The following is a 22,818-nucleotide window of genomic DNA, read 5'->3' on the forward strand; positions in this document are numbered from 1 at the left end:
GCCGAACGGCAGTGCCACGAACTGAAGGTGTTCGTCTCCTATGGCGAAGCGCAGGAAGCGCTGATGCTCTGGAGCAATCGGTACGTGGAGATAGGCATCTTTGATATCGATCGATGCAAGGAAATCTCCTTGGGACATTGAGGCGATGACGGAGCGGAGGGATTCCATCCGGAACCGCCTGGTCTTTACGTGTTTGTTGAGCAGTTTTAGGTCCAGGACAGGACGGAAAGACCCATCCTTCTTTGGAACCACAAACAGGTTGGAGTAAAAATCGTGACCCTGTTGCTGAAGAGGAACAGGGACCACCACTCCTTCTGCCTTCAGAGTGCCCAGTGCCTGCAGAAGAGCATCGGCTCGCTCGGGAGGCGGAGATGTTCTGAAGAATCGAGTCGGAGGACGAGAGCTGAACTCTATCCTGTAACCGTGAGACAGAATGTCTCTCACCCAACGGTCTTTTACCTGTGGCAGCCAGGTGTCGCAAAAGCGGGAGAGCCTGCCACCGACCGAGGATGCGGTGTGAGGATGCCGAAAGTCATGAGGAAGCCGCCTTGGTAGCGGCACCTCCGGCGGTCTTTTTAGGGCGTGACTTAGACCGCCATGGATCGGAGTTCCTCTGATCCTTCTGAGGCCTTTTGGACGAGGAGAATTGGGACCTGCCCGCACCCCGAAAGGACCGAAACCTCGACTGTCCCCTCCTCTGTTGGGGAAATTTTGGTTTGGCTGGGGTAAGGATGTTTCCTTTCCCTTGGATTGTTTGATGATTTCATCCAACCTCTCACCAAACAAACGGTCGCCAGAAAATGGCAAACCGGTTAAGCACTTTTTGGAAGCCGAATCTGCCTTCCATTCCCGTAGCCACAAGGCCCTGCGTATTGCCACCGAATTGTCGGCTGCAACCGCCGTACGGCTCGTAGAGTCCAGGACAGCATTAATAGCGTAGGACGCAAATGCCGACGTCTGAGAGGTTATGGATGCCACTTGCGGCGCAGACGTACGTGTGAGTGCGTCAATTTGCGCTTGACCCGCTGAAATAGCTTGGAGTGCCCATACGGCTGCGAATGCTGGAGCAAAAGACGCGCCGATAGCTTCATAGATGGATTTCAACCAGAGCTCCATCTGTCTGTCAGTGGCATCCTTGAGCGAAGCCCCATCTTCAACTGCAACTATGGATCTAGCCGCCAGTCTGGAGATTGGAGGGTCCACCTTGGGACACTGAGTCCAGCCCTTGACCACGTCAGGGGGGAAGGGATAACGTGTATCCTTAAGGCGCTTGGAAAAACGCTTATCTGGACAAACTCGGTGTTTCTGGACTGCCTCTCTGAAGTCGGAGTGATCCAGAAACATACTCGTTGTACGCTTGGGGAACCTGAAACGGAATTTCTCCTGCTGAGAAGCTGACTCCTCCACTGGAGGAGCTGAGGGAGAAATATCCAACATTTGATTTATGGACGCGATAAGATCATTCACTATGGCGTCACCATCAGGAGTATCAAGGTTGAGAGCGGCCTCAGGATCAGAATCCTGATCGGCTACCTCCGCTTCCTCATACAGAGAGTCCTCCCTCTGAGACCCTGAACAATGTGATGAGGTCGAGGGGATTTCCCAGCGAGCTCGCTTAGGCGGTTTGGGGCTGCGGTCCGTGTCAGAGACCTCACCCTGGGATCTATGAGACACCCCGGGGGAACATTCCAACTGAGGGGAACCAGGGGGCAATGATTCCACAGTGCCCATGGTCTGAGATACCGGTCTGGACTGCAAAGCTTCTAGTATCTTAGCCATAGTCTCAGAAAGTCTTTCAGTAAAAACTGTAAACTCCGTCCCTGTCACCTGGACAGTGTTAGCAGGTGGATCCCCCTGGGCCACCCCTAGCAGAGGCTCCGGCTGAGTAAGTGCCACAGGGGCCAAGCAGTGCACACAATGAGGGTCAGTGGAACCTGCCGGCAGTGAAGTCGTACATGCGGCGCAGGCAGCATAGTAAGCCTGTGTTTTGGCACCCCTGCTTCTTGTGGGCGCCATGCTGTTGTCTCCCCTGAGCAACACAGGAGGGTATATAGCCACAAATCAGCCGTGCACCATACAGTGTAAAGTATAGCCTATAAACATATAATCTATAAGTACACTTCTGCACAAGTGGGGCCAGCACCTCAGGTGCTGCTTACCGCCCGCTTAAAGCGGTTGTGTGGTCACCAGAATCCCTGCCTGGGTCTCCCAGAGCTTGTCTCCCCTCTCCAGCGTCAGAGGAGCTGACAGGAATGGCTGCCGGCGTCCTGAGGAGAGGAGGGAGCCGTGGGCGTGACCCAGAAGTGCGGGAAACTGGTGCCCCACTGTGCACAGTGAGGGGGGTGGAGTATGCAAAGCATGCTCCAGCCCTCAGTGCTGCCGTCCTGTACAGCGTCCCGCCCTTCCCCTGACTGGCAGGCCTGGGGGCGGGAAGAAAATGAGACTAGGCCGCAAAAGCCGGGGACTCGAGTTATAAGCGCGGCCGCCGTATAAGCGCGGTCGGCGTGGAAGTCCCCGGCGCACTAACAGTCCCAGCCGCGCCGCAGTGATAACAATGGCAGCGGCGGTCAGCGCGGTAGTCCCTATACACTAACACACTCAGCGACGCTGCAGTGTGTAATGGCACAAACGCGGTCAGCGCCGCGGTCCCCGGTGCACTAGCACACCCAGCAATGCTGGAGTGTTGCTGTGCGCTGTCCCCACGGGGACACAGAGTACCTCAAAGTAGCAGGGCCATGTCCCTGACGATACTCGGCTCCTTATCCAGCAGAGTCCTCTGGAGCTGTGGATGGAGCACGGTCTCAGTGCCTGGAGACCGATTAGGATCCCACTTCACCCAAAGCCCTAAGGGGGATGGGGAAGGAAAACAGCATGTGGGCTCCAGCCTCCGTACCCGCAATGGATACCTCAACCTTAACAACACCGCCGACAAGAGTGGGGTGAGAAGGGAGCATGCTGGGGGCCCTGTTAAGGGCCCTCTTTTCTTCCATCCGACATAGTCAGCAGCTGCTGCTGACTAATCTGTGGAGCTATGCGTGCATGTCTGCCTCCTTCGCACAAAGCAAAAAACTGAGGAGCCCGTGGGAGCACGGGGGGTGTATAGGCAGAAGGGGAGGGGCTTTACACTTTTAGTGTAATACTTTGTGCGGCCTCCGGAGGCATAGCCTATACACCCAATTGTCTGGGTCTCCCAATGGAGCGACAAAGAAATTTTTTTTTTTTCCTTTAGGTTTCTTCACCCTTTTAAAAGGAGACCGCATAGTCAGTAGTAGTGGATGGGAGATCTTCCACATGCAGAGTTTTGGTTGATTGCTGCAATAAGGGAGTCCATCGCAGCTTGATCGCTCGGGGAGGTTGAAACCAAGGAATCATCCCAGTACAAACATCATTCCCCTTCCTCCGGCTCCTCAGAGACCACGGAACATGTGGGAGAACCCCATCTGTGTACCCCAGAGGGAGAACCATGGGGGTCATGCCCTTTTTCTGATCTGCAACCGGTGAAGCAGAGGGCTGATTCTTATCAGACGGACCCTCTATAGAGGTGTCATCAGGCTGCGTTCTGTCCAGGGGCCCCCAGGGGTGTGAGGACGATGTTGCATAGCCAGCACCAGGTTCTGGGAACTGTGCCCATTCCGGGGGACTGGGAGCCGTAGGCTCTGGACTGGCAGCGGTTGCTGCGGCGGTGGTGGGGTGGGGGTGGGGGAAAGGGGGAGCTACAAGGGCACCGGACTCACAGAAGGAAGAGGTGCTATCATCCCCTAGTAGCTCAGCGTGGCAGGATACATTAAAAGTCTTATAGTTGTTGCTGTAGTTGTGCAGGGCATAAAACATGTGACTGCAGCCTCTGGCTGATGAGCCACAAACTCTGATTGTAATGAGGGAGCAATGCTCTGCAGAGCTAATGTGAGAAAACAATTGAGGCCATAACTCACCCAGAACGCTGATGGCCCCTCCCCCCTGCTCCTGTGTCCCAGTTCCTGTGGGAAGGAGGAAGCCAGCTCTGAGAGGCGCGAACAGGCTTTGATCACAACAAGAGAGAGCAATGCTCTGCAGGGCTCCTGTGTGAGGAGAGGTACGCGCGCTTTTGTGAGGGGGCGTGGCTTATCGAGTGTTGGAGGGGACGGGGCTTAGCTCTGACAAGAAGGCATGAGAAAATATAATATAAAGAATATGGTAGGAAGGGATTCCCCTTCCCCCCTCCAGCCCTGCACAACAATGGTGAACAAAAAAAAACTCTAAGTGTACCGCAGCTGCACTGAGTCCTGGGAGCTCTCCCCTCCCCCCACCACAGGTGGAGTGCTGTGCAGGAGTCTGCAATCAGCCCAATCCAGTCAGTGTGACCTTTGCTCCAATTCTTGTCAGGGAGCCAGTGTGGAGATTCTGACGCCTGCTGTGCCCGGTCAGAGTGTGTATCAACTGAGAGCCTGCCAGAGGGAGTGAGGAAGTTTTTCATCTGCTCTGGAAAAATCGGAAGGATCTCACCTCAGGCTCCTGTGGAGATGGCGGTCTGACGCTTGCTGGTGCGGAGCATGTACAGTCATATGTAAAAGTTTGGGCACCCCTATTAATGTTAACCTTTTTTCTTTATAACAATTTGGGTTTTTGCAACAGCTATTTCAGTTTCATATATCTAATAACTGATGGACTGAGTAATATTTCTGAATTGAAATGAGGTTTATTGTACTAACAGAAAATGTGCAATCTGCATTTAAACTAAATTTGACAGGTGCATAAGTATGGGCTCCCTTATCAATTTCTTGTTTTGAACACTCCTAACTACTTTTTACAGACTTACTGAAGCACTAAATTGGTTTTGTAACATCATTGAGCTTTGAACTTCATAGGCAGGTGTACCCAATAATGAGAAAAGGTATTTAAGGTGGCCACTTGCAAGTAGTTCTCCTATTTGAATCTCCTATAAAGAGTGTCATCATGGGCTCCTCAAAACAACTCTCAAATGATCTGAAAACAAAGATTATTCAACATAGTTGTTCAGGGGAAGGATACAAAAAGTTGTCTCAGAGATTTAAACTGTCAGTTTCCACTGTGAGGAACATAGTAAGGAAATGGAAGAACACAGGTACATTTCTTGTTAAGCCCAGAAGTGGCAGGCCAAGAAAAATATCAGAAAGCCAGAGAAGAAGAATGGTGAGAACAGTCAAGGACAATCTACAGACCACCTCCAAAGACCTGCAGCATCTTCTTGCTGCAGATGGTGTCACTGTGCATCGGTCAACAATACAGTGCACTTTGCACAAGGAGAAGCTGTATGGGAGAGTGATGCGAAAGAAGCAGTTTCTGCAAGCACGCCACAAAGAGTCGCCTGAGGTATGCAAAAGCACATTTGGACAAGCCAGTAAAATTTTGGAAGAAGGTCCTGGACTGATGAAACAAAGATTGAGTTGTTTGGTCATACAAAAACGAGTTATGCATGGAGGCAAAAAAACACGGCATTAGAAGAAAAGCACTTGCTACCCACAGTAAGATTTGGTGGAGGTTCCATCATGCTTTGGGGCTGTGTGGCCAATGCCGGCACCGGGAATCTTGTTAAAGTTGAGGGTCGCATGGATTCAACTCAGTATCAGCAGATTCTTGACAATAATGTGCAAGAATCAGTGACGAAGTTGAAGTTACGCAGGGGATGGATATTTCAGCAAGACAATGATCCAAAACACCGCTCCAAATCTACCCAGGCATTCATGCAGAGGAACAATTACAATGTTCTGGAATGGCTATCCCAGTCCCCAGACCTGATCATCATTGAACATCTGTGGGATGATTTGAAGCGGGCTGTCCATGCTCGGCGACCATCAAACTTAACTGAACTGGAATTGTTTTGTAAACAGGAATGGTCAAAAATACCTTCATCCAGGAACTCATTAAAAGCTACAGAAAGCGACTAGAGGCTGTGATTTTTGCAAAAGGAGGATGTACAAAATATTAATGTCACTTTTATGTTGAGGTGCCAATACTTATGCACCTGTCAAATTTAGTTTAAATGCAGATTGCACATTTTCTGTTAGTACAATAAACCTCATTTCAATCCAGAAATATTACTCAGTCCATCATTTATTAGATTAGACATATGAAACTGAAATAGCTGTTGCAAATGGTTATAAAAAAAAAAAAAGGTTAACATTAATAGGGGTGCCCAAACTTTTTCATATGACTGTATCAACTCAGAGCCTGCAAGAGGGACTGAGGAAGTTTTTATCTGCTCTGCGCTCTGGAAAATCGGTGCCATGAGACCCGTCGTCCAGTGAGTAACAGCCCAGAATCCAGCGTCGCAGGAGGGGGGACGGGGAGGCGACACTCTGCATTCCCGCCTGTTCATGGTTTTGGGAAATCGGTCCCTGAAGGAAACCATCGCCCTCTAAAAACAAAAAGTTCTTGCTGCAGTAGTCTGCAGAGATGTGCCTCCTATAGACACTAAGCTAAAACTGAAGTAGCCTGGCTGGGCCAGGGGGTGTATACTGCAGGGGAGGAGCTAACATCTTTGCATCTACTTAGTGTCCTCCTATAGATAAGCAGCATAACACCCATGGTCCTGTGTCCCCCAATGAGGCGTCAGAGAAACACAATTTTTGCCTCTAAAAAGAAAAAAAAAAAAATCACATGTATGAAAAGAAAGAGGGAAAAAATAATGCCTTAAGAACAGGGGAAAATGGGCAGAAATTGAACTGGTTAAAGGGGTTCTATGCTGCTTTTTATACAACATGGTTTTTAGAAGCTCTTAATGGACTAAGGCCTTTTGGACCATGGCCTCTTTATGGCCATGTTTTAGTTGTGGTCACATGACCTTGTCTGCCACGTTTCTATCCTGCACCCATCCTGTGTAATTATATAGTAACTCCCCTTATGTACAGCACATCCTCATTACGTGCCATGCGTCGGGTTACTATTTCTCGCTACATAGCAAGCACCATATGTCAAGTAAGTTGACAACTGTAATGCTTCACATGCGCTGGAGCTGGCACTGCTATAGCTGTGAAGGGACAGGAGGCATCATGGGATATGTAGTTTCACGTGACGCGGGGTGGCAGTCGTGGGCGAGGTAATTGTCTGCCGCACCCAGCTCGCTACATGAAAATGCGGGTCCTGGCTGGGTGTGTGGTGCACTACAGTGGTGATACACCTTTGCAGGCCGCATGTTGCCGATGGCTTTGGCCGGCCAGGACCAGATGGTACACCGTTCCAGAGAGGAAAACACAACTTCTTTATAAACACAAAGTCTTAACTGAACAGATGACTGATGATACCACTATACACACGATAGCGGGCACATTGCTTCTTGGACGTTTCATATGCATTAAAGAGTAACTCCAGACATATTCCTGCAGCGTGTTCATTCTCATATGTCCTTAATGTCCTGACACTTCCACATAGGCCTGAGCAATTCACCACCACCCGGCTCCACCTGACATCACTGTCCTCTCGAGTCGCTCCGTCCTCTCTGCGGCTTCACGACATATTCCTCTCTTATAGAGATTGTGCCAATATGGCCGGACCAGGCTAATCGCCCTCTGACGCTTCTGGATCTGCCACCCAGGACAATCTATTCGACTCACGCACTGTTTCTTCTAGGCCCGTGCCTTTTTGAGCTATAAGCCATTAAGGGCCTTACTGCTGAGTGTCTCTCGGACACTCACTCAGTGGATACAGACTCGGCTCCAGTCACTCTGTATTGTAGATGGCTCTTTTCTCTGCTCAGAATCTCATTTTCGTGGCTCTTGGTCTCCTCTCCTGTTACAGGTCACCCATAGCATGCGGCTCTGCTGCTCCTCAGACCTGACGTCTGTCTCTGTCACAGGCTGAGCCCTAACTGACGTTCCACAGCAACCGTTTCTCTCCCTCAGCAGTAGCTCCTCCCCTACTGGCTAATCCTAGAATCCCAACTGTCACCGGGCAGATTTAACTTTTCCCTTGCATACCTATAACACTAATAATACCTTATTAAGCATCCTACATTATATACATAACATTACACCTTATCACATATACATTATAATATATATATATATATATATATATATATATATATACACACATACTTAAGAACATATTTGGTGTCTTCAGGGGTAGGAACTCGACCACCATCTTCCAGGTGCTTTAAATCTATGTCCCAAGCCCTGTCTTCTACTCACTTTCCACCGCCTTCATGCTTTTCCAGCGTCGCTCCGGTTGTTCTGCGCTGAGAGGTGACCTGCCGCCAGCTCCAGTGTTTCATGGAGAGCTCCTGAAGTCACTTTTCAATGCATCTCTACGAGAGCCTCGCTCTAGCCTTATAGAGATGCATTCAGAGCTTATGAGGTAGCTTCTGATTTCCATTGAACCAGAAGCTACGTGCATAAGATGGCTGCGTGGGACCAGAGCGGCGTTGGTGAAATATGATAAATGCTAGAAGATGAATATAAGACACGGGCCGGGGGGATGGGGCACTTACATTTAAAGCGCTACTACAGCGGTGGTTTTCAACACTGTCTGAATCCTTTTGGGCGTGCTTTCGAACAGATTCAAGCATTTCTTTACTGAAATCTGATCCCAGGTCTCTTCTACACGTTCCCAATGTTGGTGCATACTGGTTGACTCATTTGGATATGTGTGTCAGTCTGCAGAAAGCGTATATGCCCGAAAATGGCGCAAAACAGAGCACACGGTGACTCCGCCTGCATCATTATAGTGAATGGCCCAGTCGGCACATGCGTCCGAAACCCGTTTTACGGGAGGGTTCGAATGGAAGCTCCGACGGGACCAGTGAATGTAGAAATAACACAATGTGATAGCGGCCATAACGTGTTACTTTGTGTTGCTTGCAGTGGATTACGTTGGTGCTATATAAAATTATTATGACACATTACTAAAGCGTACTGGATGAAAGCCATTTCTCTTCCAATAAATAAAAGGTACTGATGAGCCGATATAGAACTCAGAATAGTCACCTTTACATCAGTGTCCGCTATGTCACTGTCACATGTAATCAGATATTCCAGGAACTCCAGATTCGGCAGATCTGCTGAGTCTATATCAAATCCAATACCAGATTCACCCGATCTACTTAATCCATCAAGGGCTTTTAACTGCGATAAGTTTCCAAGAATTAAATCTCTGTATCCTAAAAAGAAAATAAGCACCATACTTTAATGAAGCCACAGAAATAAAAAGGAATACTTATCTTGTACAGCATAGGAGTCGTCAATATATTATTAATGACATTATATATATATCGTATTTTTATATGTATAAGTATATGAGCCTCCTGAATTGTAAAGCGCTGCGGAATATGTTGGCGCTATAGAAATAAAGATTATTATTATTATATATTTTTTTACATATATTTTTCTCAGAATTGGACTTGGACCACAAGACATATCATAGGTTTAGACAGCAGGGAATAGCAAAAATGTTTTTAGTAGAGGGGTCATTAGCACCAATTTTAATGTACAAGGGTAAAATAGGGAGGTAATATTTATTCTTAGTGTCTCTGCAGAGTGTACAACACACACACACACACACACACACTACATACAGATAGACACACACAGCACTTCTACATGCACATAGACACACACATTTCTGCTACATGTACATATAAATACACAGCTCTGATATATGCACAAATAGACAAGCATACAGCTATGCCTCATACAAACTATGTGCACATATAGACGCACAGCTCTGCTACATGCACATATAAACAGACATACAGCTTTGCTACATGCACACAGGCACATACAGCTCTAATACATGAACATATAAACACACAGCTCTGCTACATGCAAGCTACATGCATGTATAGACACACATACGGCTCTGTTACATGCACACAGACTTTACATTACCACATCTTACTTACATGCACAGATATATACAGACACACACCTTGCAGTCTCACAACACCACACACTATACATTACCACATCTTGCACTTCCAGAATGGAGGCTGTAGGAGCTGAGCAGCTGAAGGACCTTCCATATTGTTAATTATCTCTGTGACCTTTAAGGCCATGTAATCAGTCACATGACAAGGTCCTAGATTTAAACGGTTAGAAGGTCCTTCAGCTGTTCAGCTCCTGCAACCTCCATTCAGCTGCAGGTAGCTTCCTCTCCTGCTCTGCATCGAGCACATAGATCAGTGTAGATGGGTGTAGAAAGCGCATTTCTCTCTGTGATCAGGAAGGACGTGGTGTCATTGTTCTCCTCCATCACAGGAAGTTGCCTCCGGGCTATTAGACGCACATGCTTTTTAACACTAATTTTCCTTGTTAAGAAATTAAACTTACAATCTTAAAAATCTGCTATATATATTTTATGATGATATATGTTATTTTATTTATGACATCAGATTGGTGGGGGTTTCCTACTTGGCACCCCCACTGATAATCTGTTAACTCTGGTGGGGGCCAGATTATAAATATACAGAGTTAAATTCCTCCTTTCAATGTGTAGCAGCCGCTGCCAGATAATGCAGGTTAAGTTGTTTTAATCCCTGCAGCTACTGCTACACATTGAACAGAGCGGTGCTGTTTGGTTCCATTCAATGTCTGTATCCAGAAGTCTTTACACATTACATGGTGCATATATAGTTGCTCAATCCAAGTGAAAATCATAAAGTATACATTTGGGTCCAGAAATATTTGGATAGTGACTGAATCAATGTCATTTGTCCTCGGTCACCATTTTTTATTAAAAATTAAACACCTGAGATACAATTGAAGTGGAGACTTTCAGGTTGTAAAGGGTTGAACAAAAATATCCTATGAAACATTTAGGAATTGCAACCATTTTTGTACAAAGAATTCTCATTTCAGGGACTCACAAGTAATTTGAAAAAAAAAATGTAGTAACCATAAATAAAATGTTTATTTTTAATACTTTGTAGAGAATCCTTTGCAGGTAATGACCGCCTGAAGTCTGGAAGCCATGGACGTCACCAAGTGCTGGGTTTCCTCCTTTGTGATGCTTTCTCAGACGGTTACTGCATTTGACCTCAGTTGTAGCTTGTTTCTGGGTTTTTCTGCCTCAAGATTTGTCTTACGCATGTGAAGTACATGCTCGATGGGGATGCGTTCTGGTGACTGACTCGGCCATTGCAGAATATTCCCCTTCTTTCTCTTAAAAAACTCCTGGGTTGCTTTCATAGTATCTTTTGCATCATTGTCCATCTGAAGTGTGAAGCGACGGCCAATCAATGTTGCTACTTTTAGTTGAATCTTGAGTCGAAAGTATCTGCTTCTGTATTCAGTCACATCATCAATAAACGGTGACCCAGGGCCATTAGAAGCTATGCATGCCCAGCCATCACATTGCCTCCACCATGCGTTACACATGAGCGTTCTGGATCATGAGCTGCTCAAAGCCTTTTCCATACTTTCTTCTTCCCATTATTCTAGGAATGTTCTTAGTTTCATCTGTCCAAAGAATGCTTTTCCAGAACTGGATTCTTTAGATTTTTTTGGCAAGGTCTAGTACAGCCTTTTATATTTTTAAGGCTGATTAATGGTTTACACCTTGTGGTGAACCCTCTTGTATTTGCTTTCATAGTCTTCTTTTTATGGTAGATTTAGATACTGAAATACCAACTTCCTGGAGAGTGTTCTTCACTTGGGTGAATGTTGAGAGGGGGTTTTTCTTCAACATGGAAAGGATTCTGCGATCATTCACAACACTGCTGGCTTTCATGGAAATGCTTCCAAATGCAAATGTTGTGCATGGAATCAGCTCCAGATCTGCTTAGTTGATGGATTAATGAGAGAAAAACCCATGAAGCTCATTAAAATGCTTTTGAGATAATTATTAGGGATGATCGAATATCACAAATATTCGGCAATATTCGGCTTTGCGAATATCTGACGAATAGTTCGCCGCTATGCGATTATTCGATGTACAATGTAAGTCTATGGGAAGCCCCTGAATAGTTGCTATTCGGCAACTATTCAGGTTTCCCATAGACTTACATTGCGCATCGAATATTTGCAAATAGTCGAATAGCGGCGACCTATTCGGCGAATATGGGCGTTGACGAATATTTGCGATATTCGATCATCCCTAATAATTATCCAACTACCTTGGTCTCTTGAAAAAGAGGCAGCTTCATATTAAATAATTGTAATTCCTAAACACTTACTTTAATTAGGATGTGAAGACCCTCAAATTAAAGTGTATAGTCTACACCTTAAGCCCATAATGATTATATAACTATATCTTGAGTATGTTTTTGTAACCAGCTAAAATGTCAAAACTTGTGTCACTGTCAAATTTATGTGCCTGACTGTATAAAATAAAACCTATACAGTGCTATATAAGAGAATTAGTGCCCAGTCTGATCTGGTCCACCAGGATCATGTTCGTGACAGGTTTCTGTAATGTACAAAAAAAAATTAAAATACTACAGAAAAATTGAGGAGAGGGTGTGACAAAGTGCAGCCAGTGGTCACAAAAATTACTCAAGAGAAACAGGTTTGTAAGACCATTGATAATGTGCAATAGCTGCACAAAACTTGGATTGGCAGAGGAGAAAGGACACATAGGAGAATGATAGAGGCCGAGCTCAGCACCTCTGTACACAGTGATCCCCAGCAATGCTCACTGACGCTGCTGAGAATATGATTAGAAGTGAAGGTGAAGGTCTAGAGCTTAGCATAGTATGTGTTGGATCGGGAAAAAGAAGGGAATTTTGTTTACTTACCGTAAATTCCTTTTCTTCTAGCTCCAATTGGGAGACCCAGACAATTGGGTGTATAGCTACTGCCTCCGGAGGCCACACAAAGTATTACACTTTAAAAAGTGTAACCCCTCCCCTCTGCCTATACACCCTCCCGTGCATCACGGGCCCATCAGTTTTGGTGCCAAAGTAGGAAGGAGGAAACTTAAAAATTGGTCTAAGGTAAAACTCAATCCGAAGGATGTTCGGAGAACTGAAACCATGAACCAAATAACAATTCAACATGAACAACATGTGTACACAAAAGAACAACAGCCCGAAGGGAACAGGGGCGGGTGCTGGGTCTCCCAATTGGAGCTAGAAGAAAAGGAATTTACGGTAAGTAAACAAAATTCCCTTCTTTGTCGCTCCATTGGGAGACCCAGACAATTGGGATGTCCAAAAGCAGTCCCTGGGTGGGTAAAAGAATACCTCGAAAAAAAGAGCCGAAAAAAACGGCCCTCTCTTACAGGTGAGCAACCTCCTCCTGAAGGACTCGCCTACCTAGGCTGGCATCTGCCGCCGCATAGGTATGAACCTGATAGTGTTTCGTGAAAGTGTGCAGACTCGCCCAAGTAGTGCTGACACACCTGCTGAGCCGTAGCCTGGTGACGCAATGCCCAGGATGCCCCTACGGCTCTGGTAGAATGGGCTTTCAGCCCTAAAGGACTCGGAAGCCCCGAAGACGGTAGACTTCAAGAATCCGTTCCTTGATCCACCGAGCCAAGGTTGACTTGGAAGCCTGCGACCCCTTACGCTGGCTAGCGACAAGGACAAGGAGCACATCAGAACGGCGCAGGGGCGCAGTGTGCGAAATGTAGAGCCGGAGTGCTCTCACAAAATCTAAGAAGTGCAAATCCTTTTCACACTGGTGAACTGGATGAGCCAAGAGAAGGTAAGGAGATATCCTGATTGAGAAGAAAAAGGGGGATACCACCTTAAGTAGGAATTCCGGGACCGGACGCAGGGCCACCTCGTCCTGGCGTAACACCAGGGAGGGGGCTTTGCATGATAGCGCTGCTAGCACCGACACTCTCCGAAGTGATGCGCCTGCCACTAGGAAGACCACCTTCTGCGAAAGGCGTGATAGAGATAACTCCGAGGACACTAAGAGCCAGGCCACAATGGCCACGCAGTGAGGTTGAAGGCCGCAGAATTCAGATGGAAAATGGCCCTTGAGACAGCAAGTCTGGTCGTTCCGGGAGTGCCCACGGTCGACCCACCGTAAGGTGCCACAGATCCAGGTATCACGACCTCCTCGGCCAGTGTAGAGCAACGAGGATGGCGCGGCGGCAGTCGGACCCGATTTAGAATGACACTCTGGGCAGCAGTGCCAGAGGGGGAAATACATAAGGCAGTCGAAATTGCGACCAGTTCTGAACTGATGCGTCCGCCGCCAGCGCTCTGTGCTGGTGGTTGATGTACGCGACCGCCGTGGCGTCGTCCGACTGTATCCGGATCTGCCTGCCGTCCAGCCACCGCTGGAACGCCTGTAGGGCTAGCTACACTGCCCTTAATTCCAGAACATTGATCTGAAGGGAGGACTCTGTCGGAGTCCAGGTTCCCTGAGCCCTGTGGTGGAGGAAGACCGCTGTCCACCCTGACACTCTCGTCTGCCCAGGATGGGAGCAGGAAGGATTTTTCTTTCAACAAGAAGATAAGGAGCAACCACTGAAGAGAGGTTTTGGCTGCCAGAGAAAGAGAGACGTTCCTGTCTAGGGACGTCGACCTCCTGTCCCATTTGCGGAGAATGTGCCATTGGAGTGGACGCAGCTGAATACTGCGCAAAGGGAACTGCCTCCATTGCTGCCACCATCTTCCCTAGGAAGCGCGTGGGGCGCCTCAAGGGGTGTGACTGAGCCCGAAGGAGAGAGTGCACCCCTGTCTGCAACGAACGCTGTTTGTCCAGCGGGAGCTTCACTATCTCTGAGAGAGAATGAAACTCCATCAAGAGGTAAGTCAGTGATTGGGTCGGCGTCAATTTTTACTTTGGGAAATTGATGATCCAACCTAACCTCTGGAGAGTCTCCAGAGCAATGTTCGGACCGTGTTGACATGCCACCCGAGAGGGTGTCTTGACTTAGGAGATCGTCTAAGACAGGGATCACCGAGTGTCCCTGAGAGTGTAGGCCCGCCACCACTGATGCCATGACCTTGGTGAAGCCCCGTGGGGCTGTCGCCAGGCCGAAAGGCAGAGCCACAAGCTGAAAGTGTTCGTCCCGGATGGCGAAACACAAGGCGCGTTGATGCTCTGGTGCAATCGGAACATGGAGATAAGCATCCCTGATGTCGATTGATGCTAGGAAGTCTCCTTGGGATCGGGACGATGACAGAGCGGAGAGATTTCATCCGAAAAAGTCTGGTTCTCACGTGTCTGTTGAGCAGAATGAGGCCCAGAACTGAACGGAATGATCCGTCCTTTTTTGGTACCCCGAACAAGTTGGAGTAAAGCCGCGACCACGTTCTTGAAGCGGAACGGAGATCACAACTCCATCTGCCGTCAGAGTTCACCGGCTGAAAAAATGCACCGGTTCGCTCGGGGGGCGGAGATGTTCTGAAGAAACGAGTCGGAGGACGAGAGCTGATCTCTATCCTGTAACCGTGAGACAGAATGTCTCTCACCCATCGGTTTTGGACATGTGCCCGCCAGGCGTCGCAAAAGCGGGAGAGCCTGCCACCGACCGAGGACGCGGTCTTGGTGAGGCCGAAGCCATGAGGAAGCCGCCTTGGAGGCGGTTCCTCCGGCGGTCTTTGTAAGACGTGACTTAGACCGCCATGCAGAAGAGTTCCTCTGGCCCTCCTCTGACCTGTTGGACATGGAGGAACGGAACTTGGCTGAGTACCGAAAGGACCGAAACCTCGATTGTATTTTTCGTTGCTGAGGTCTGTTTGGTTTGGACTGGGGTAAGGACGAGTCCTTTCCCTTGGACTGTTTAATAATTTCATCCAATTGCCCGTCAAACAAACGGTCGCCAGAAAATGGCAAACCGGTTAAGAACTTCTTGGAAGCAGAGTTTGCCTTCCATTCACGTAGCCACATGGCCCTGCGGGCTGCCACCGAATTGGTGGATGCTACCGCTGTACGGCTCGCAGAGTCCAGGAACGGCGTTCATGGCGTAGGACGAAAATACCTACGCTTGAGAAGCCAAGGACACAACCTGCGGGGCAAAGGTACGTGCGACCGCATTAATCTCAGCCAGAGAAGCTGAGATAGCTTGGAGTGCCCTCACGGCTGCGAAGGCCGGAGCAAAAGATGCGCCTATGGCTTCATAGATGGATCTCATCATAAGCTTTATTTGCCTGTCAGTGGCATCCATGAGAGATGAACCATCTGCCACTAATACTACGGATCTAGCCGCCAGTCTGGAGACTGGAGGATCCACTTTGGGACACTGAGCCCAACCCTTAACTACGTCAGGGGAGAAAGGGTAACGTGTGTCATTAAGGCGCTTAGTAAAGCGCTTGTCCGGAAAGTTCTGTGCTTCTGGACAGCCTCTCTGGAGTTAGTGATCGAAAAACGCACTCCGTGTACGTTTGGGAAACCTAAACTGGTGTTTCTCCCGCCGTGAAGCCGACTCCTCCATGGGAGAAGATGGGGGAGAGAGGTCTAGCACCTGGTTGATGGACGCTATAAGGACATTTACTATGGCGTCCCCTTCAGGTGTATCCAGATTGAGAGCAACGTCAGGGTCAGAGCCCTGAGCTGCGACCTCTGCTTCATTCTCCTCAAGCTGAGACCCCGAACAGCGTGATGAAGTCGTGGAAGGTTCCCAGCGAGCCCGCTTAGCCTGTCTGAGGCCGCGGTCCGTGTCGGAGTTCTCACCGTGGGATCTGGGTGTTACCCCAGGAGCCCCTTGTTGTACCGACCCAGAGGGGCCTGGGAGCGATGAACTCACAGCGCCCTGGCCCTGTGTTACCGGTCTGGACTGCAAGCTTCCAGAATCTTAGCAGCCCCTCTGTCCATAGACTGTGCCATGGAATGTGAAAGCGACTCAGAGAGTTGCTCCGTCAAAACGTGCAAACTCTGTCTCTGCCATCTGTGCAGTGAAAACCGGTGGTACCACCTGAGCCGAGGGTCCCACCAGTGCCGGAGGCTCCGGCTGAGTGAGTGCCCCAGGGGCCAAGCATTGCACACAATGATAGGTGGAACCTGCCGGCAATATAGATGCACAAAAGGTACAGGTTGCAAAGAAAGCCTGTGCCTTGGCACCCTTACTGTTTGCGGACGACCTGCTGTTGTCACCTCTTAGAGTAATCAGTGAGGGTATATAGCCAAAAGCAAATAGTGCTGCCGAACAGTGAAATCATATAAATATATATATATATATTATATATATATTATATATATATATATATATATATATATATATATATATATATATATATATATATACACACACACACATATACATATATATATATATATGCTTCGGCACCCAAGGGGGGCCAGCACCTGCTTGGGAAACTGGTGCCCCACAGGGCTCAGTGAGGGGGGAGGAGGATACCAAGTATGCTCCCTCTCACTGCCGACGTCCAGTCGGCCGTCCCGTCGTTACCCCTGACTGGCAGGCCCGGGAACGGGAGTATATGGTACTAGCCCGCAAGAGCCGGGGACTAAAATTAAAAACGCGGCCGGCAAACAAGCGCGGTCGGCGCGGTAGTCCCGGTCTCACAAAGTACACAGCAACCGCTGCGGCGTTTGTAACCCAGGTGCTGCATGCAGCGTCCCAAGGGGGACACAGAGTACCTTATGGATGCAGGGCTCTGTCCCTGATGATGTCCAGTCTCCTGTCCGTCAGAATCCCCCAGGGGCTGCGGATGGAGCCCGGTCCCAGTGCATGGCGACCGGTTAGGAACCCCCTCTCCCAGAGCTGCAGAGCACAATCTGAGATCCTCCACCGGCAGCATCCTACTGAGACCCATATAACAATGGCTGCCGGCGTTCCGAGGGGAGGAGGGAGCCATGGGCGGAAACACAAAAGTGCGGGAATCTTGCCCCATAGTGATCAGTGAGGGGGGAGGAGGACAGCGAAGTGTGCTCCAGCCCTCACTGTCGGCGTCCTACCGACCGTCCCGCCCTTCCCCCTGACTGGCAGGGCCAGGGGCGGGAGTTTAATACACTAGGCCGCAAAAGCCGGGGACTAAAGTAAAAACCGCGGCCGGCAAACAGGCACGGTCGGTGCGGTAGTCCCGGGCAAAAAAACCACACCGCAGTCGCTGCAGCGTCTGAGGCCAAGGTGCTTCATGCACCGTCCCAAAGGGGACACAGAGTACCTGTAGATGCAGGGCCATGTCCCTGACGATACTCAGTCTCCTGTCCAGCAGATTCCCCCAGGGGCTGCGGAGGGAGCCCGGTCCCAGTGCCTGGATGACCGGTTAGGATCCCACTTCACCCAGAGCCCCTAAGGGATGGGGAAGGAAAGCGGCATGTGGGCTCCAGCCTCTGTACCCGCAATGGGTACATCAACCTTAACAGCACCGCCGACTCAGTGGGGTGAGAAGGGAGCATGCCGGGGGCCCTGTTAGGGGCCCTTTTCTTCCATCCGATATAATCAGCAGCTGCTGCTGACTAAAATGTGGAGCATTGTGTGAATGTCAGCCTCCTTCAACACAAAGCATAAAACTGATGGGCCAGTGATGCACGGGAGGGTGTATAGGCAGAGGGGAGGGGTTACACTTTTTAAAGTGTAATACTTTGTGTGGCCTCCGGAGGCAGTAGCTATACACCCAATTGTCTGGGTCTCCCAATGGAGCGACAAAGAAAATGGAAATCACAAGGATAGTCCACTATTCGCTATGGCACAACAAAGTTACTCATAAGCTAAGTCCCCACCAAGGAATAAAAATGAAAAAAAGGGACCAATTTGCATTCAGAAAAAGCGGATGATCATCTGTATTGTAACTTGTATGGCATCTATGTTATACAATAGCAATGAATAAAATGTACTAGACCAAAATACAGTTTTCAATGTTGCCATTTGCAATTTTTCCCTATGCTGTACTTAGGACCTGTTTGTGATCCAATTTTTTTTGTACACCCATAGACTTCAGTTTCTATCATTCAGTTAAAGTCCAGAATAGATGCAAGCTGATTCTTTTTTTTATCATGCGAACATTCGATCTGTGTAAAAAAAAAAAAAAAAAAACAACAACAGTCATCCAAACAGCCCAACTGAATTACACTGTGTGAACATGTGCCAAAGTCGAGCTCACTGCTAGTGTGTTGAAGAGTAACAGCTTCCACGGACATCTGCCTGGATCCACAGACTTCTCAATACCAAACTTCGAGTCCAGCAATGCAGAGATGATCCCATAAGACTTACTCTTTATTTTATCTTGGTTAAAACTAGGTATCAAGAAACACAGAAGCCCATGAAGTGGCCTATATGTTTTGGCAGGTTATGCCTTATTCATAACTGTTGGCCATGAATAACAGCCATAAATAACCCGTGATCCCGGGGCCCACGTCACATTGTTATGACAAGTGGGCCCCGTGACCAATCAGCACCCGGTGTCCGTCTCCACCTTCGGACATTTGAACAGCATGTGAGCGCTGTGCTGACCTCCTGCTTAGACAGATGCCGGGCACTGATTAGTTGAGGGGCTCGCGGATCAGAACAATAGTTAATAGGACTGACAAGGGCCAGGTTTATAAGCAGTCAGAGATGAGTAGGACTGGCTGTTCATATATCCCCACCCCAGGGCATGGTATGGTGGACGTAAAGTCCAGGTGCATTCATTAGCTGTCTGTGTGAGGAGGTAAGAAGGCCTCCATGTTTGGATTTGAGTGCTTAACTCACACTGTATTGCCTTTACTATGACAGTGTATATTCTGTTGTGCAGCTGTGTATTTTCCTTGTTTGTGACCTTCTTTATGGAGCTTTAATAAAACAGCCTGGAAGTTTTGTTTAAAGTTGTCTCCCGTGCTACCTCAAACACCATCGAGTGAGCCACATCCTTACAGTACTATAAGCAGTGAATGATTTTCATTACTACTATACCTTCTGTATAACAAACAGGGTTGCCTTTTCCATCCTGCTCCAGTGTCAGGTGCACTAAAGAGTGCAATCCCACCATGGCGTGCAATACTTGGTCTATACTGCTAATGCAGTTGCTGTGGAGATACAAGTGGCTAAGTCTGGGATTTCGTCCATGAAGGGCAAATAAACCTGAAAAGAAAAATATAAGAAAAAAAAAACAAAAACTTTTTATACATATAACCTGAAAAGATTTCCTCTACTGCAACATGAGAAGAATTTCTACTTTTGTAATGAAAAATATCTTTGGCAAAGAAATCCGCTTTGTGGTTCTTCATTAATCACTCTTTGAAGTTTGTTGCTCGTTAGGTTTGGGCGCACAGGGGCCAGACTGTACACTGGGTCTTCTCCTCCCAGTCTGTGATTCCCCAGCCCCTTCGTCTGCCTCCAGTCTGTGAACAACCTGATTCCTCTGTTTTTAATCTCAGCAGTGACCTGCCACTCACAAACCAGAGGCGTCAGGGGGCCGGGGAATCACAGACGGGGAGGAGAGGACCCAGTGTACAGTCCGGCCTCCGTGCACTCGAACCTAATCAGCAAGAAACTGCAAAGGGTGATTAATGAAAAACCACAAAGTGCATTTCTTCACCAAAGATATCAATGTAATAAGTATTAGTATCATTACAGTCATGTACCCACTTGAAAAGGAAAGAAACAAAAAAATTGGGCTAACAGGTTCTCTTTAACCCCTTTACGACTTCAGACGTACTGGTGCATCAAATGTTGTGTCCCTGACATTGATGCATGTTCGCACACCGAACGGGCTTTACTCCCTCCAAAACGCTGTGATGTACAGTACAAGCACAGTGGATGGGATTTATAGAAATCCCATGCCCACTGCACGTGTACTGTCCACAGCATAAACTGACCTGTGGTGCAGGTTACAAGCGTTCTCCGCAGGAAAAACACAGCAAGAGAACGCAGCGCCCCAAACCCTGAACTCTGGGCATGAGCAGCTGTGGTCTCCTGCAGAAGAGACTTGCGGCCCCGCAGGTCCTGAGGACCCATCACGTCCAGGACGCATCGGGTCCTGATCGTGGGCATGTACCCTTAAAAGCAGGGTTTTTTTGTTACCTGAATCTAAATTTGCAGTTTTCCAGTAACCTTTTTTGGCTGATACGTCAAAGTGTTTACACCACAAGACTGGCGTGACAATCTGAATAGTTGCTAAACTTTTTGCGCAAAGCAGAATTGTGCTAACAGTTTGCGAATTTTGGATTTTCCATGCCTCTTTCAAGCAACTCTGACAAAATAGGCAGAGTTGGCGAGGAGCTGGGTGGGATTGGGTTTCGCTATGTATGGCCATCAAATTCATAGAGAATGTCCGCATTTCTTGCAGCAGAAATGCTACTTCTCCAGTCCCTGACCAAAGCAACAATTTAGAGGGGATGCATATCAAAATTATTCCAGCGCGCCCCTCATTAGGACTGGCATACCAGTCATTCACTGGAAAGCCGTAAGGCCTAAATCATTAAGACCTGTGTTGTTTAATCTGGTAGTAAGGGTAATTAATGGATTTCTCTCTTAAAAGGGTGGTTCACCCATATTTTTTATTGTCTAGTTCGATATTATATTGAGAAATAATGTTTCTCTCAAATACCTTATGTTGGCAATAGTCCCTGTGAGAGGCGCTATTGCAGACCGCTGTTCTCCGCTCCGGTGACGTCACGTCAAATTCCGCACATGTCACATCCCTGCAGCCGGCTGTAATCTTCCTGACTCACTGGGCTGTGGGCGGTGTTTCACCACTGTCACAGCACAGCGCGTCTCCTGCTTGCAGTGTTCTGCTGTGAGGGAGGAGGGAGCAGGGAGCAGATGGGCTGTGACCAGTGGTGAAACACCGCTCACAGCTCAGTGAGTCAGGAAGACTGCAGCCGGCCGCACGGTTGTGACGTGTGCGGAACTTGATGTGATGTCACCGGAGTGAGGAACAGCGGTCTGCAATAGCGCCTCTCACAGGCACTATTGCCAACACAAGGTATTTGAGATAAACATTGTTTCTCAATATAATATCGAACTAGACAATAAAAAATATGGGTGAACCTCCCCTTTAAGGTCTCATTTGGAATTCTGTGGAACATATCAGTATGGACCTCAATGCATGGACCGGCCATGGGTCTCGGGACCTGAACTTGCATATGAGATGTCATGCTCAGTTCGTACATGGACTGTGATACACAATTGATATCTTGTAGGTGCTGACTAGTGATGAGTGAGCACTACCATGCTCAGGTGCTCGGTACTCGAAATGAGCAGATTGGACGTATGGACAGGCTCAAATCGAGTAAATAGGAAGACAATGGAAAACTCTAGCATTGTTTTTCAGAAAATCTTCTGGAAAAATGCTCGAGTTGCCTATTGACTTCCGTTATACTCGGTATTTGAGAAGAGCCCATCCAAGCGTCCGATCTGCTCGCTTCGAGTACCGAGCATCTAGGCATGGTAGTGTTCGCTCATCACTAGTGCTGAAACGTCCTGCACTTCATTCACTCAAAAGACTCTTCCGCAGCGATAGTCCCCCACTTTATATTTCGGCTAGTATCACTTTATTTGCTGTTCCTTTCTATCTGGAAATATTCTTCCCTTCCATTTGGTTATCATGTGATCACATGACCTGTGACGCTGGCATGGTTTTCTATCCTGTGAACGGGGTCACCATCTCAGACCCCAAAACTCAGTGTGATGAAATTGCATAGCCTGTATCCTTGAAGTTATGATCCCCCGGGTATAATGTAGGGGATCATAGTTCCGTTTTCTATATTAGAGAAGCACAGATTGTGTGAGACAATCATTGTGGGGTGTGCAGCTAAAGAACAAAAAAATACGTCACTTGCTGCAGTTTTGATAAAAATCAGTTTTTCAGCAGTAAATCTCTGAATGCTCAGCACTGTATAACTCCGCCCCAACCACTGATTGGCAGATTTCTGTGTACACTGTGCATAGGCAGAAAGCGGCCAATCAATAGTGGGGGCGGTATTATACAGAGCTCTTCAATATAGAGGAAAACCTAGCAGCAGGTTTACTAATCCTTGAATGATAATCTCCTGCTGATAAAACACTGCTTTTATCAAAACTACAGCG

At 48.0% G+C, this 22,818-nt stretch overlaps 1 protein-coding gene across 3 annotated transcripts in view; it reads right to left on the reverse strand.

Annotated features, from left to right (window-relative positions):
* Positions 1-22,818, reverse strand: part of LRRCC1 (leucine rich repeat and coiled-coil centrosomal protein 1) — a 192,252-nt gene that overhangs the window by 136,049 nt on the left and 33,385 nt on the right. For all 3 annotated transcript variants that reach the window (XR_012754666.1, XM_075353129.1, XM_075353130.1), the window contains exons 5-6: positions 19,702-19,869; positions 8,940-9,112 (exon numbers count right to left, since the gene is read on the reverse strand). Coding sequence is in view for 2 of the 3 variants with exons in the window: in XM_075353129.1 (XP_075209244.1) it covers positions 8,940-9,112; positions 19,702-19,869 (341 nt within the window). In the remaining variant the exon portion in view is untranslated. The remainder of the gene's footprint in view (positions 1-8,939; positions 9,113-19,701; positions 19,870-22,818) is intronic.

Source organism: Anomaloglossus baeobatrachus, chromosome 6 (genome assembly GCF_048569485.1).
Source record: "Anomaloglossus baeobatrachus isolate aAnoBae1 chromosome 6, aAnoBae1.hap1, whole genome shotgun sequence".
In the NCBI taxonomy this organism is placed as follows: Eukaryota; Metazoa; Chordata; class Amphibia; order Anura; family Aromobatidae; genus Anomaloglossus; species Anomaloglossus baeobatrachus.